At 39.0% G+C, this 15,361-nt stretch overlaps 1 protein-coding gene across 1 annotated transcript; it reads left to right on the forward strand.

The window, feature by feature from the left end:
- Nucleotides 1-191: 191 nt before the first annotated feature.
- On the forward strand, nt 192-12,872 carry NHLRC3 (NHL repeat containing 3). The gene is made up of 7 exons (XM_044249635.1): nt 192-535; nt 982-1,134; nt 1,441-1,588; nt 3,735-3,935; nt 6,159-6,250; nt 9,689-9,801; nt 10,514-12,872. The coding sequence occupies exons 1-7, from the start codon at nt 452-454 to the stop codon at nt 10,764-10,766; spliced, it is 1,044 nt and encodes a 347-aa protein (XP_044105570.1). The 5' UTR covers nt 192-451; the 3' UTR covers nt 10,767-12,872.
- Nucleotides 12,873-15,361: the final 2,489 nt, after the last annotated feature.

The following is a 15,361-nucleotide window of genomic DNA, read 5'->3' on the forward strand; positions in this document are numbered from 1 at the left end:
GAAATCTTTCTCAGAGCTTAAAAGTCACTTTTTCAGCATCACATCTCTATGTCTTGGGTTTGATTATGCTTGACTCTGTTTTCTCAATCTGAATTTTTTTAAAAAAACGAACTCCGAGTGGCTAAGGCATATCTACAGATGCCCTTATTTTTGGCGGACCGGAGAAGTCCGCCGCGTGGACCGCCCCAAGGGGAGAAAAGGGGTGGTCAGTGGGTCAGCGCGAGCCACGTGACCCGGGGGCGTAGACCGGGGAACGCTCCCGGAAACCGCTACGCGAGTTCTGACTTTCTTTCACCCGGGTCTGGTTCTCCAGCCCCGCACATCCAGGGAGGCGGAGTTGGACATAGGCCCTTCGGCTCGGAGGTGGGCAGACGCCGCGTACAGCGAAGAGCCGTGTGGATCTGAGGCAGTCTGGTAGCCCCCAGCCGCCTGCGGACCCTACAGTTCCGTCATGGCGAGATTCTGGGTCTGCCTGGCCGGCGCGGGCTTCTTTCTTGGATTTCTGGTTTTGCATTCGCGTTTGTGTATCTCCCCGGTGAGTTGAGCAGTGAAGAAATATCTGTCGGGTGTGTGGATAGCACTATTGAGAGGCGACGCCGCTGTCGTGGGATGGAGGTGGCGGGCCCTGGCTCCCGCACTAGCTTGTCTTTTCCAAAAGCCGTCCCGGAGGCGGAACTGCCGATGTCTTGTTTTGTCTCTTAATCTTAAAAAAAGTTTGTGTATGCGATCTCGCCATTTTCCCGTTTTCTTTCTTTCCCTAGATCTCACTACATCTTCCAGTAACTTGCGGATTTGTATTGTGATCGCTTTGGTCTTTAGACTTAGAAACCCATTTCTTCCGAATCATTTCTGTCCAGCAGTCTCAACAGCTCTGTGCCAGCTGTCAAGGCATGCTTAAAAATAAGACTTTTTTTTTTTTCCTTTCCTTTCTTAACGTAGGGGGTAAACTGAATCTTAATGTTCTGATTTTTTTTTTTAAAGGTGTTAAGGAAATTTGCTTTTAAGATTTCCTGGAGAACCAAGGAATTTCCTTACCGGCTGGATGTGGGTTGGCCTAAGCATTCAGAGTATTTTACTGGAGCAACATTTTGTGTTGCAATTGACTCCCTCAGCGGATTGGTTTACATAGCTCAGGTTAGTAAAATTGGAAATAGAAGAAAAAAATATGAACACAAACGAAGCAGTTTTTTCTTGTTTTGATGTACTAAGTAACAATATATTTTTATATTATGTTAATTGTAAAGTTTGTTTTTTTGAGTTGGTTTTAAGTAAATACTTAGATTTTGAATGTAGTAGATACTAATATTGTTAGGTTTTGAAGCTCTTTTTTTAAGCATTAAATTTCTTGATTAACCTTCAATTTTTGTTTCTCTCTACCAAAATAAAGATTACTTTCTAAAAACTGATCCTATCTAAGCAGTTATTTTTATATGCCTTCAGAGAGGGGATAACATCCCAAAGGTATTAGTGTTCACAGAGGATGGATATTTCCTACGATCCTGGAATTACACAGTTGACACACCTCATGGTATATTTGCAGCCAGTACACTACATGAACAGTCTGTCTGGATCACGGATGTAGGAAGTGGTATGTGTAGTAATATCTATTAAATTCTCTTGCTAGAAATCATATTTTTGCCCATGTTCTTGCTTGTACGCTTTAAAATCAAGAGTTGCTACATCTAATTGTAATCTCTTTAATGATTTATCAAATCACTTGTTTCTAAAAACCTCTATGTTACACTTCTGTAGAGTCAAGATATTTAACAGGGAGGTTATAATTATTACGGTTTTTACTTTTACTTGTCAAGGGACTTCGCCTCTTTAAAGCATCAGTTGTGACACCATACTTTCAGGGATCATTTTTATAATTTGTTAAAGCATCAGTTGCTCTTCCCAGGTTAAAATTCTCAATCTCTTCTCTGAAGTCCCCAAATAGCAATCTCTGAACGTTAATGAATGGAGTCCTTGTCTTACTTTCCTTTACCCTTTTTCTTTCAAAAGAAATTCTGCTAAGAAACCAGAACTACTTTGTTGCCCAAAATGCAAGATTTGCAGAAACTGCTGATGTTAATGTTTCTGAAATCCTACCTACTGCAGCATGTCTGTAATCTTCTTCCACCGAATACTTTTAATAGAATGTGTTGCAAATCAAAGTAGGGACAGCTGGGTTTATAGTTCTGGATATTTTCAGAGATAGCTGTTTGCATATTCTTGTAGCTTAAGATAGTACCAGAGATAACCTGGCATTATTATCACAGGATCTCAGGAATGATTGGGATCATAAAGACAGTCGTTCTAGTATTCTTTGGCCCACTTACATTCAGGGCTTTAAGGACATTCTGTTTCTTCATTTCTGGCTAATTCAGATAACATTTTGGAGTTAATGAACTCTCAGTTTTTGTTAGAAGTGCCATTACCAGTTCTTCTCAGAACCCAAGAGATTTCTGAGCCTCACCCGGTTCATTACTTTCCAGATGTGTTTTGGGTGATAAAATTCCAGTTAAACAAAAAATTGAGATTACCTCCGAGATCCTTGTAATGCTATAATGAAATGTGACTATTTTTACTTCTTTTTTCCCCAGGACTCACTGTTAAAGGCCTTTACTTTTTAATTTGTTACGTTCATGTGATCGTTTTTTTGTAAATTACCTCTTTGATTCCCGGAAATAGAACACACATGACTTCTTCATTCTTTCCATTAAAGGGTTTCTCATGAACAGATCTGAATTTCCCAGTTTTTGAAGAAATACATTCCCTTTACTAGAAATATGGCTGTAAATGAACCTTAAAAACAAAACAGAACAATGTTACATACTGGTCTTCTCTGTCTTTTGCCAACTCTTTAGAAACTTTGAAGGTTGCTTTCGTTAACAATATTTTGTTCTCTTATTGCTACAAATTATCTCAAGCATTCAAATCAGGTATAACAATAAATCTTTTTTAAGATGGAGCTGTAATTCGGGTTGATTCACTTTATTTCCAGTGAGTTCAGTGTATCCAGCGTATCTTTTGCATGCCTATTTGTTAGTTTGGTCTTGGTATGACTTCAGGTTGATTTCTGTTAACCACATTATGGTTTTTTCTTAATTATTAATATTGTGCTTTATATTTTTGCTTGTGAGATAATTTTAACTCAAGTCTTGGTATAAGTGAGAAAATACATTAGTGATTTGGAAAGATTTCATCTCTTAGGAAAAAAAGTTAATGGGTTGAGTTTTGAATTTGTTTCTACTATGAGAAAGTATAGTTTTAAAAAACATGAGTTGTAGTGAACTTTTTTGTTGACCTGCTAAAATTTAAGATCTGCACATGATTGACTGAAATAATGATTTCCAAACATAAGTTCCTTTTCTAGTTCCTTTTTGGTTTGTTTTTATAAGGGATTTTATTCAAGGTCATACTGTTGTAGTTATGATTACAAAGGAAAATTTGCAAAAGAATACAAAAGAATAATTTAACATCATGAGCTTTCTGTATAAGGAGTCAGGTTTTTTGGTTTTATTTGAATTTAGAATGTACTTATTTTGGAGTACCTGAATTTTAATCATGACAGATTTGGTTGTAACTAATGAATACGCTTTATTGCTTGTGAAATACAGCATTTAATTATATGAGCCTATTAACTTTTTGTTATTGTCTAATTCACTAAATTCTTGCTCTGTGCTTACTTGAAAAATGTGAGTATTTGGACAGTGGTTATATTTGTGACATGTGCATGTTTTTCTTTAAAGGATCTTATGGTCATACTATTAAAAAATACAATTCCTTTGGTGATCTTGTTCAAGTCTTGGGTACCCCAGGCAAAAAAGGCACCAGTTTGAATCCCCTGCAATTTGATAATCCTGCAGAATTATATGTAGACGACACAGGAGATATTTACATTGTGGATGGAGATGGAGGATTGAATAACAGATTGATCAAATTGTCCCAAGGTACATGGCTTCCATGGTATCATAAGAATGTTATTTAATAAGTTGGATGTGTTTAATTTGTTCAGTACTTGGTAAAATATTGTAACATATGTGTGTGTGTGTGTGTGTGTGTGTGTATTTTTTTAAGAGAGAGAGAGTATAATCAGGGAATTGGGGAGGGCAGGGGGAGAGGGAGAGAGAGAATCTTCAGTAGGCTCCATGCCCAGCAAGGAGCCTGACACAGGTCTCCATCTCCTGACCCTTGAGATAATGACCTGAGCCAAAATGTAGCTGGACGTTTAACTGACTAAGCCACCCAGATGCCCCTACAACTATTGTGTATTATATTGTATATGAAGCTGTGTGTAATGGGCTTGAGTGGGATGTGTGGGATGGCTAATAATAAATGATTCTGATAATAAGCTTGCTTATTTTTCAAAAGCTAGGTGTTTCCTTTGAATTAAACTGGAGGCAGTTTGGGAATTTATAGTGGGCTGAAGAAGTAAGCTTTTAGTCTATCCAGTTAAGAAAGAGAAGTTTTAGGAACCTGGCATCCCAGAGCTGAGATACCCTTCAGTCTGATGGATCAGCTAAAGTTTCATTGTATTTATTGCTCTGTGTCCTCAGTAGTATTATAGGTGCAGGTCTATTTCAGTTGAAACCTCTAAATGCTAATCTATGGTATTGATTGTTAAAGTAAAATAAGATTAGGAGAAGGAGGAAAAAGTGTTCATAAAGCAAGTGGTTCTTGAACTAAACTGGTTTTGGTGGGAAGAGAAGAGGTGGGGGAGGAGCATTTACAAGGCTCTATCACACAAGGTCTACAGGTAATTAACAAGTCATCTAGGAGGGGAGATTAGGATGTAATTTTGGAAGAGTAAAAAATAAGATTTGGAATGTTCTTGGAGGTTTACCTAAGAATTTTAAAGCCATAATTTTGCTTTTAAAATGTCTTGAGGTTTTTTTAAGGAAAGTGATATTATAGAAGCAGGGTTTTTATAAGACTCCGTACTGTATCAGGATATATTTGCAGTAAGCTTTGTCATTTGGAAAGAGCATAGATTCGTACATGGAGGTTATGTAGTCAACTTATTACCCAGTAACTAAGTTTGGTTGCTGATAGTTAAAGGAAGGTGAAATGCAGATAAAGCAAGAATCAGAAAAATGATTAAAGAAACAACCAAACTCAGGAGACAGATTGAACACAGGTATATTGGTTTCTTATGGCTGCTATAAAAAATTGCCACAAACTGGATAGCTTAAATATAAATTTATTCTCTCATATTTTTGGAATTCAGAAGTCTGAAATCTTTTTTTTTTTTTTTTTTTAGATTTTATTTATTTGACACAGAGAGATCACAAGCAGGCAGAGCAGCAGGCAGAGAGGGGTGGGAGAAAGCAGGCTCCCCGCTGAGCAGAGAGCCCAATGTGGGTCTCAATCCCAGGACCCTGAGATCATGACCTGAGCTGAAGGCAGAGGCTTAACCCACTGAGCCACCAGGCACCCCCAGAAGTCTGATTTCTATAGGGCTGGCCCTACTCCCTCTAATGGCACTAGGGGAGAATCCCTCTTTGCCTCTTCCAGCTTCCCATGGTTCTAGACATTGCTTGGCTTGTGGCAGCATATCTAGTATCTGCCCCATCTTCAAATGGCAGCCTTCTGTGTGTCTCTGTGTCTCAAAACTCCCTCTCCCTTCTCTTACAAGAACACTAGACATTGGACTGAGGGTCCATCTAAATTTAGGGTCTGTCTCATCACAAGATCCATAACTTAATACGTCTGCAAAAGTCAGTGACCAATCAAGTCACATTCACAGGTACAAGAGTACCTGTGAGTTGGGTATATCTTTTGGGGTAGACATACAATTCAGCCTACAACAGGGGTAATAAGGGAGACAAACTATAAAAATGTAATGTGGATTTTTAAGCTCACAGGAATTATAATACCAAGTAACAGAATAGTTGGGAAGGGAGACAATGACGTGAATCACACACAGTGGTTTTGAGTGATGAAACACTCAAGTGGAGATAGTAAAGAAGTCGATTAAGTGCTTGAAATGGAATTTTGGCAGGGGGCATAAAGCATAAGAATTAGGCAAACTGCTCTGTACACAGAAAGCCAAAACATAATCAGTTGGGGGTATGATTGAATAATTATTTGCAACTTAGGATATAAGCTATAACACGCAAATGTACAAGGTATTGTATACGTTGCTCTGACCAACTGTATTTTGTCATTGTCAGATTTTATGATGCTTTGGCTACATGGAGAACGTGGGACAGGGCCTGCTAAGTTCAACATACCTCACAGTGTTACTCTTGATTCATCTGGTCGGGTAAAAATACACTGTCATTGTGTATGTGAGTGTGTGTGTGTGTGTGTGTGTATGTGTGTGTACATACCTCTCTGTTTATGGATCTTGGTGCACATGTGTGTCTGGTCATCTAACTATGAATGTTTGTGGTTTTCTATACCTGGGTGGGTCTGGGCATTTCTTCTGGGGCTGGGTATACCCACATACTCTTAAAAATGTCTAGTCCCGGGGCGCCTGGGTGGCTCAGTGGGTTAAGCCGCTGCCTTCAGCTCGGGTCATGATCTCAGGGTCCTGGGATCGAGTCCCGCATCAGGCTCTCTGCTCAGCGGGGCCTGCTTCTCTCTCTCTCTCTCTGCCTGCCTCTCCATCTACTTGTGATTTCTCTCTGTCAAATAAGTAAATAAAATCTTTAAAAAGAAAAAAATGTCTAGTCCTATAATAAAGAGAGTTCCCAGATTATTTGGAAATGAACAAAATAGATTTCCTGAGTCACTTTAAGGTAGAAGGAACAAATAATGGAGTAGAACATAAGTTACCTGAAAAAGGAAAGAGTTGCCTTTCTACTAAGAAAACTCCTAGGATGGGCACCTGGGTGGCTCAGTGGGTTAAGCCTCTGCCTTCGGCTCAGGTCATGATCTCAGGGTCCTGGGATGGAGCCCTGCATCGGGCTCTCTGCTCAGCAGGGAGCCCACTTTCCCCTCTCCCTCTGTCTGCCTCTCTGCCTGCTTCTTGTGATCTCTCTCTCTGTTAAATAAATAAAAGAAAAGAAGACTAGGAGTGTTTGAATATATTTTTAATTTTAGAATTAAAGTAATGCTAGAATATGTTGATCAACAGGGAGATGGGAGAGATTAATCTTGGAGGCTTGAAAATGAGAGCTACCCAGGTAACTTTGACTAGCTCCACTCTGGGGAACAGAAAGCTTTAACTGACACATTTCAACCCATTTACTTTTCCCCCTTCTATCCACTACTACCTCCTTTGCTTTTATACACCTTTAAGCATATATACCACTTCTTTGGGGTTACTTTCCTATGACCAAACCCCTACCCAAAATGTTTTATATTGGTTTCTCCTTCTGTTTTCCTATAGTAGCCTATACTTCCCCATTACAGTAATAATCACACTATAATATAATCAATCATTGTCTCCCTTAACAGAATGTAGGCTATAGGAGGGCATATAATGAATCTCTTTTGCTTTATATCTCGGTGCTTGGCACATAGTAGTATTCTTATGAGTAACTGTTACGTGACTAAATGTCTTGTTGTAGGATGGATGCATCAGACTATTTTGGCTTCATACCATTAGAAATTTAATCCATTTCTACTTCTACTTCTGATTCTGTGTTGAGCACACAACCTTTTTTTTTAAAAGATTTTATTTATTTGACAAACAGAGATCACAAGTAGGCAGAGAGAGAGGGGGAAGCAGACTCCTTGCTGAGTAGAGAGCCCGATGTGGGGCTTGATCCCAGGACCCCTGGGATCATGACCTGAGCCGAATGCAGAGGCTTTAACCCACTGAGCCACCCAGGGGCCCCGAGCACACAACCTTTTGATTGTGATTGGCTTACATGTAGACAAAGTGAGATTGTTTTGGTCATAAAATCTTCAGGTATTTCCCATTGTAGATAGGAAGATAGCTGAACCTGTGAATTTTGTCTCTGAATGGGGAGGTGGAAAGTTGGAATTCTGGTTTAAACACATTACCCTCCTGTGCCTGGTTAAATACTTCCTTCTTAAAGTAAGAATATGATCAAGTTTCTGAGCAGACAGGACCTAGACCCAGGTAAATTCTCCACGGTGGTAAGTGCCCTTTGAGAAAGCTTGGAGAACATTTGATGGGGCTACTCTGGCATTACTGAATGATGGATAATGACGGTGTTCATTTCTGTACACTTTGTTTTAACAACAGTCATTGCCATTCAGAGCATTTTACATGATCAACATCACCCCAGTCCTATATGAAATGTTAATTAGCTCCAGAGCTGAACTTGCTGCTGTTTTTTGTTTTCTTTTGTTTTTTAAAGATTTATTTATTTATTTATTTGAGCGACAAAAAGTGTGTGCATGTGCCAGTTGGGGTAGGGACAGAGGGAGAGGGAGAAAGAAAATCTCAAGTAGACTCCCTGCTGAGTGTGGAGCCCAGTACAGGGTTTGATCTCACAGCCCTGTGGATCATGACCTGAGCCAAAATCTCAACTTGGGGGCTTAACCACATGAGCCACCCAGGTGTTCCTGCTATTGTTTCTTAAACAAGATTTCTCATAATCAAAATCTGTTCAGTAGGAAAGATAATGCTAACCATCTAAAATATTCAATCCTAGGGTCGAAACTATATTTCTTCTTTGGTTACTCATCTAAGGCATAATCCCAAAATCTTTAAGAAAATCCATCCTTATTAAAGAATCATGAATCAGGGAATGATCTTGAAAATTACCTTACTTAGGGATCAACACTCTTTCTGAAGTGATACAGTGAGTCTTTATTTGTTTCTTGTTGTAGATGAATTTAGTGGCTACTAAAACTCACAGGCATTGACAGATAGTCAGGGTTACCCTGAAGAAATAGTCCCTGAATCCATGAACCCTAGAAATCCAAAAATCCTCAAAGGAGGACATGGAGTTCAGCAGGGCTGGCCCACACTTCCAGTCCATTCTTACATACCCCTCTACAATCCTAGCCTCATGTCAGAAAATCGTTTCGCTGTATGTGTGCCGTAGGTTGCATATGTCAAATATGGTGCATGAAATGTCATTTAGGGTGTATCTACTTTCCTGTCTCATAACAACAGTTTGCTTAATAACTTGTTCCAGCCTACAGCAAAACGAAATTAAACCTGTTGTTGGCTTCCTGGCATTCTTGGATGCTACTAAAATCTTCTAAGCACCCTCATTCGGTGGGTGGTTTGGCACTTCGGACATTGCTTGGTAGATAGCAGGTAGACATTCAGTGGTACTGCAGTAGGAATGAATACCTACCACCCTCCCCACCCCGCACACCCCCCCCCCCAGGAACTTGGCTGCGTTGCTTTGTCTTTGTCTTCTAATGAATGGGATGGCAGAACTCAGTGGGACAGAGAATTCCTGTTGGAGGAATGAGTGAATTCTCTTGCTTCTCAATACTGTGCTAATCCTCTGCATCACAGGAGAAGACTCCAGTTTTTTTAGTTATTCAGATGTTTAGTAGAGCAAACAGAGCGTTAAGTGTGGGCTTTGGGTAAAGACTGGTGGCTGAAAGTGGCTCTCCTACTTACTATAAACTCACTTCGAACTACAAGTTCCTGTCTAAAGACAGGGCTTTCAGTACCTTCTCTTTTAGGTCCTCTGAGAACTAAATGAGATGATGTATGTGAAACTAATGGAAATAAATATCCTTCCCATACCTCTCCCCTTCTGTTTTCTTTCTCATTTATGATATGGATCTTTTCCAAGAAATGCTTTTTTTGGGTTCTCAGGTGTGGGTTGCTGACCGAGGAAATAAAAGAATTCAAGTATTTGATAAAGACACCGGGGAATGGTTAGGAGCATGGGATAATTGTTTCACAGAAGAGGGACCTTCTTCAGTCAGGTAAGTTTTTTTTTCCTTTAAAAACGCTCCTTTTATTAGGTGGGTGGGGGATGGGCATTAAGGAGGACACTTGTGAAGAGCACTGGGTGTTATATGCAAGTGATGGATCGCTAAATTCTCCCCCAGAAACTAATACTACACTTTATGTTAACTAACTACAATTTAAATAAAATGTTGAAAGGAAAAAAAAGCTTGTTTTATTTGGTATATGTTCATTTCTTTGAAGAGCTAGCTGAAAGGTCAAAATACTATTAATTTTCAACAGGTGAAAAGGGGGTAGAACCAAGTATGCAGAGAACATGTAATGGTATTTTAAATCCCAAGCAGAGTGAAAGAGGTTCAGCTCCCCATGCACTGTAGGACCCAGGTCTCAGAGATAACATATGCTGGACCTCCTACAGCCTTCACCCTTGAGATACGTGTGATGATTTTTTAAACGTAGAATGAACATAGAAATCTTGAGTCTGTAGTGTCAGCCCAGCACAGACTGTCCGTTGATTTCATTTTGTGTGGTTCTCGTGTATTGTTTTTGTTTGTTGAAACTGCTCTTTGGCTGTGTTTACTATCACAAATCTGTAAGTTCTTGAAAGCATCTTTCAGCAAGTAGAGGAGTCTAGTGTTGTCTAGCGCCACAGGGGATAAAAATGTTGAGAAAGTCAACATTTTAATTGATTCTGCATACATTTATTCTGTAAAATGTCTTTTTCCTTAGATTTACTCCTGATGGAAAGTACGCGATTGTAGCCCAGCTGAACCTTAGCAGGCTCTTACTGGCAGCGGCGCCTCCAGTGGGAAGCATTGGCAACTGTTCTGTGATCAGCACAATCCAACTAGCAGATCAGGTTCTACCGCATCTCTTAGATGTCAGTGGAAAGACAGGAGCGATCTATGTAGCAGAAATTGGAGCAAAGCAAGTACAAAAATACGTCCCTATGAATAGCTACTTTCCTTCATTCGGTTCATAATGTTTCCTTTCGTGGAGAGTTCACATTCTCAAATTCACTGTTAAATCCTTACAAATAATGTTCAAGCATAAGAATGTGTTTCTTTATTTTTCTGTGACCTGGCGAGAAAAATCTGTTTTTATATCATGAAGACACGTTTTGTTGCTCTTTTTGTGACTTGGTTTTACTTGTAAGTGCATAAGGATGTTTTAACGAAGGAAACGTAACACTAAAAAAATGAGGTAGAAAAGAAGGACTAAGGTTGTAACCTGGGTATTTGCCCTGGGAGACTAATTTTCCCTGAGGGGAAGAGGGAAAGGAATAAAAATGGGTTTTGTAGGATACATTGAATTTCATGTGAAGAACTGCAGACCTCAAATTTGTTCACCTTATACAAAATGTACGTTTTGAGAGATCGAGTCAGATGGGTTCTTGATTAACGAGGACCCACAGGATGCTAGCTCCTACAGATTCAGAGATAAAGCTGCAGGGTTAGCTTTGTGTGCCTTTTCTGGAGCTTGTAGTCCGGTGGGGAGACAAGTGTGCAAACTGCTGTAACAGTGACAGCAAGGCTTATTAAGTGTAGCAGGACTTTTGGGAGTAGGAACATTACTTCTGACTGAGGAAATCATGGAGATTTTGCCAGGAAAGTCCATTTGAGCTCCAACTTCAAAAACTGAAGAGGGGAAAACAACGTGGGCCAAATGGAGGAGCTGTAAAAAGTTACAGACTTGCTGGAAGCTTTGATAGGCTTTCTTTTAAAAGCCCATCTTGGCTTGGGTCCTTTAGCTGTGAGATACTTAATCTCAACCTCTTAATGTCGGAATAAAACAACAGGCGTTTAAGCACTTTACTGAAAGGGATCTTTACAAGTATTTACTGCAATTTTTTTTTTTTTTAATTAAAAGTAGCATTAAAAATAGGGTCTGTCTTCAGTGCTTCTTTCTATTTCTCTTTTTCTTTCTCTTTTTTTTTCTTCTTTTCTTTCTTCTTTTTGTTAAACATGTACTCAGTTCTTTCCTGACATCTGTCTACCTCAAAGAAGTTTTGGAATTATTTATATGGGGATGTGCACTGAATACTTCGCACTATTAAGGTGAATAATATCTTACCTTTCTGCCCCTTTGGTTTTAATATTTGCTTCCCAGCGAAGACCATCTTTTCAGTTTTTTTCTCATTTGTTCTCGGTTTTGGTTGAACCTAGCCATATGATATTCTTTTGGGTCATTCCTCCCCGTGTCTTATATCCATCTCCCTTTTTATCCTGTTCTTGCACTGCGAGCCATAAAGCATGTGAGAAATCCTGAGCTGCCTTTCCATCACTCATTATGGCTGCTGTCTGTTTTGCAGACTACAGGAAATTCAGACTGTTTAGATGCTTGGATCATATCTTGATGCAATTAGGAAGGTAAATCAGCCAACAGGAAACTTTTCCATGTTCCAAGGCCTTTGATAAGTATGTTTGTGCCACTGATCAAGCTGTATGATCTTAAATGAGTCATCTTAGTTTTTCTCTTTAGTAAAAATTCCTCCTCCAATAATGCTGTTAGGATCAGATGTACAACAGAGACAAATGTGCCCTCTGAAATATATAGCTTTGAGTACTTCAGAGTACTTTGAGTACTCTGAAATACAGATTATTTATATACTCCAAAATATAGCTTCGAAATTCTTAACAAAGTTCCTTCTAAATGTGCCATTTACCTGATACCAACTATCAAGTCTGCCTGAATTTTGTGTTTATTGGTTTTATCCAGAATTTATTCTCCTGAACTTTATGCAGCTTAACCAATATAGTAAATTTATTTGTATAAAATAAAGTGATTTGAGGGTTTTGTTTTGTTTTGTCTTTAAGCGAGGACAAGAAGTCCAAATGTCTCTTAGGAATGCAGGTTAGGTAAGCTGATCTTATCCTTTTAAAAATGTTATATTTAACCATGTTTTATACTGGTGTCCTATAAAACTTGCTGAAAATTTTGTTGCCATATGTCTTGCTAGAACTGTCTATCAGTATTCCTGTAATCATAGTATTTCACTTTTTTCCTTTGGATTAATTGACTAAATGAGAAAATGTCTTCCCTTATCATTTAAAAGATAACAAATTAAATTTTTGGAAAGAAAAGACAATATTCTCTGGCTCTCTATTTAATGTTGAATTTTATTGTTATAAAAGCAGTTTATAACTTCTTACCCGGCTGAAGAGTTTCAGCAACCCTGAGTCACAGTCTGGCGCTGAGAGAATATCCTCCTTCTTTCGCATGTAAAGTGTAGGCTGATGCGCATTTTGTTAGAGGTCCCTCGGAAGTCTTAGCAAAAACAGCCTGGCTGACGTGGGGGGTGGGTGCAAATGATAGTGTTGCTAGCTAACTCCACATATTTTTGCACTGGAAGTGGAACCGCTTTGTGCCTCCACTTTCAAAATCTATTGAGGGGTGTGTGTGGTGGGCTGGGGTGGGTGGGGGTGGGGTAGCTTCTAAATTGGAAAACCAAAGGAAGGCTGGAGGTATCTTCCCAGCCTCCACTGTGACATCGGGTCTCTACGGTGGAATGTTTGTGTCTTCAGAGAAAACCTATGTGCAGTCTGATGTCAGCTTAGAAAACCCATATAATTTGTGCTTAGGTCGCTTAACAGATTCAAAGACTGCTTTAAGCAATGTGGCTGTCGGGCTAAATAAAGGCACTCAAGTCCCAACTTCTGTTCCGGTTTTGTTGGCTTTTAAACACTGGATTTGAAAGCAGGATAGATTGGGAGACCCCACAGGACAACTAGAAACTGTCAGATTTTTTTGCTCCTATGACTCACCAAATCCATTAAAATTATTTAAAAAAAAAAATCTTGAATGTATGTATGACTTTATTTTACTCTTGAGTCTAAAATTTCAGCAATAATCACACAAAAAAACTTTTTAGAAAAGTCAGAACAACTCAAACTCATTTAGTCAGCAAAAACATATGAAACAACAATCGTGTGAAGGCACTTAGGGAAATGGTTTCTGCCCTGGTAGTTGACCATCCATCTGGAAAAACAAGCCCCACAGAACACTTCATCCTGGGAGGTGCCCTATTGGGCACTTGCATTGTGTTATATTCTTGATACAAAAGAGGGCAGTAGAGTCCTGCTTATGAGCATTTCTTGAAACCAGCTATGGCCTTCTTTATACTTTGATTTTTCAAAAAGAATTGAGGTTAACCATACTTTTAATTTTTCTTTTTTCTTTAGCTTGTATATCTTGAGGAAGTTAGCTTATAGGTGACATATTTTCCAAGGGTTATTGGAAACTTGCTGTTTAATTGGACATTTCCATGTTTAAAAAAAAAAAAATTTTTTTTTCAATAAAAGCCTAACAGCCAGAAGTGAATAACTCATCTTAAGCTATAACTTGAATATGAGTTTAGTACAATAGAAAGTGCATTCACATTAACAGAAAATTATTCCTTTTGTCCTTACTAGATTTTTTTGGTTTGTTTTAAACAGTTTTTCCTTGTGGTTGCTGACTCTTTTTTATAAATAAGAAAAATTGATTATTTACAGAGAGGCCCAGTAATTTCTCCATCAGACACTTCACCCATAGAATCCATAAGTTCATAGGGTAAATTAATCCTTTAGACATTTAATGACATATAGATACTCCCTTTGTATGTAAGAACTGGGTGGAATTTGAGCAGTGGAAAATAGCACTTTTTGAAACTTTCATTTCTTCCATTGTAAACAATGAAAGGATATTGTTAAGATACATTCATTCATTCATTGATTTATTTTAAAGGTTTTAGTTCTGTATTAGATGGAGAGAGAGCACAAGTAGGCAGATGCCAGGCAGAGGGAGAGGGAGAAGCAGGCTCTCTGCTGAGGAGGGAGCCTGATGGAGGGCTCCATCCAAGGCCCCTGGGATTAGTAGCTGAGCCAAAGGCAGCTGCTTAACCAACTGAGCCACCCAGTCGCCCCACGGTATTGTTATGATTTAATTCTGCTTGTATGTAATTTAGGCCAAAGTGGCCCATCTTGGAGCAGCTTGTTTTTAGCCCCTACAGTAGTCTATGACCTTGGTAAACAGATTTGTGGTGTTGAGTTTCCTTTTGGACACTACATTTAAGAGAGAATCCTACAAATAGACTCTAATCCAATTGACTCAATCCAATTGACCAAAATAACATGGTGTTTGAAACGAATTCTGAGACCTTCAAAGGGTGGTCATATAGTAGTAGCATGAACAGACTTACTGAGCTTTCCTCCAGAATGAAGACAAAGTAGAAATAACAGTATGGCCAGTTGGTCCAGCTTAGTGAAAGAACATTCTAGCAAAGAGCTGTGTAACAGTGGAACAGACTGTGTTCATATTGAAAGTGGTAAAGTTCAGTGAGTCAGAACTTGAAATCTAGAGTTAGGTTGGTCAGGGTTCTGATCCAGGCCCTGCCACTTATTTGCTGTGTTGTTTTGAGACTGCCTCATTTTTCTCTTTTGTGAAATGGAAATTATATTAGGTTCCTCATGGGATTATTGTGAATAGAAATGAAATCATGCATGTAGAACATTACACCTAGGTCCTGACATAGTAGATACTCAGCAAGCCTTTTTTGTGGTATGTAAGCCAGAGATGGGCAATGGTGACACCTTTGGG

Source organism: Neovison vison, chromosome 5 (genome assembly GCF_020171115.1).
Source record: "Neovison vison isolate M4711 chromosome 5, ASM_NN_V1, whole genome shotgun sequence".
In the NCBI taxonomy this organism is placed as follows: Eukaryota; Metazoa; Chordata; class Mammalia; order Carnivora; family Mustelidae; genus Neogale; species Neogale vison.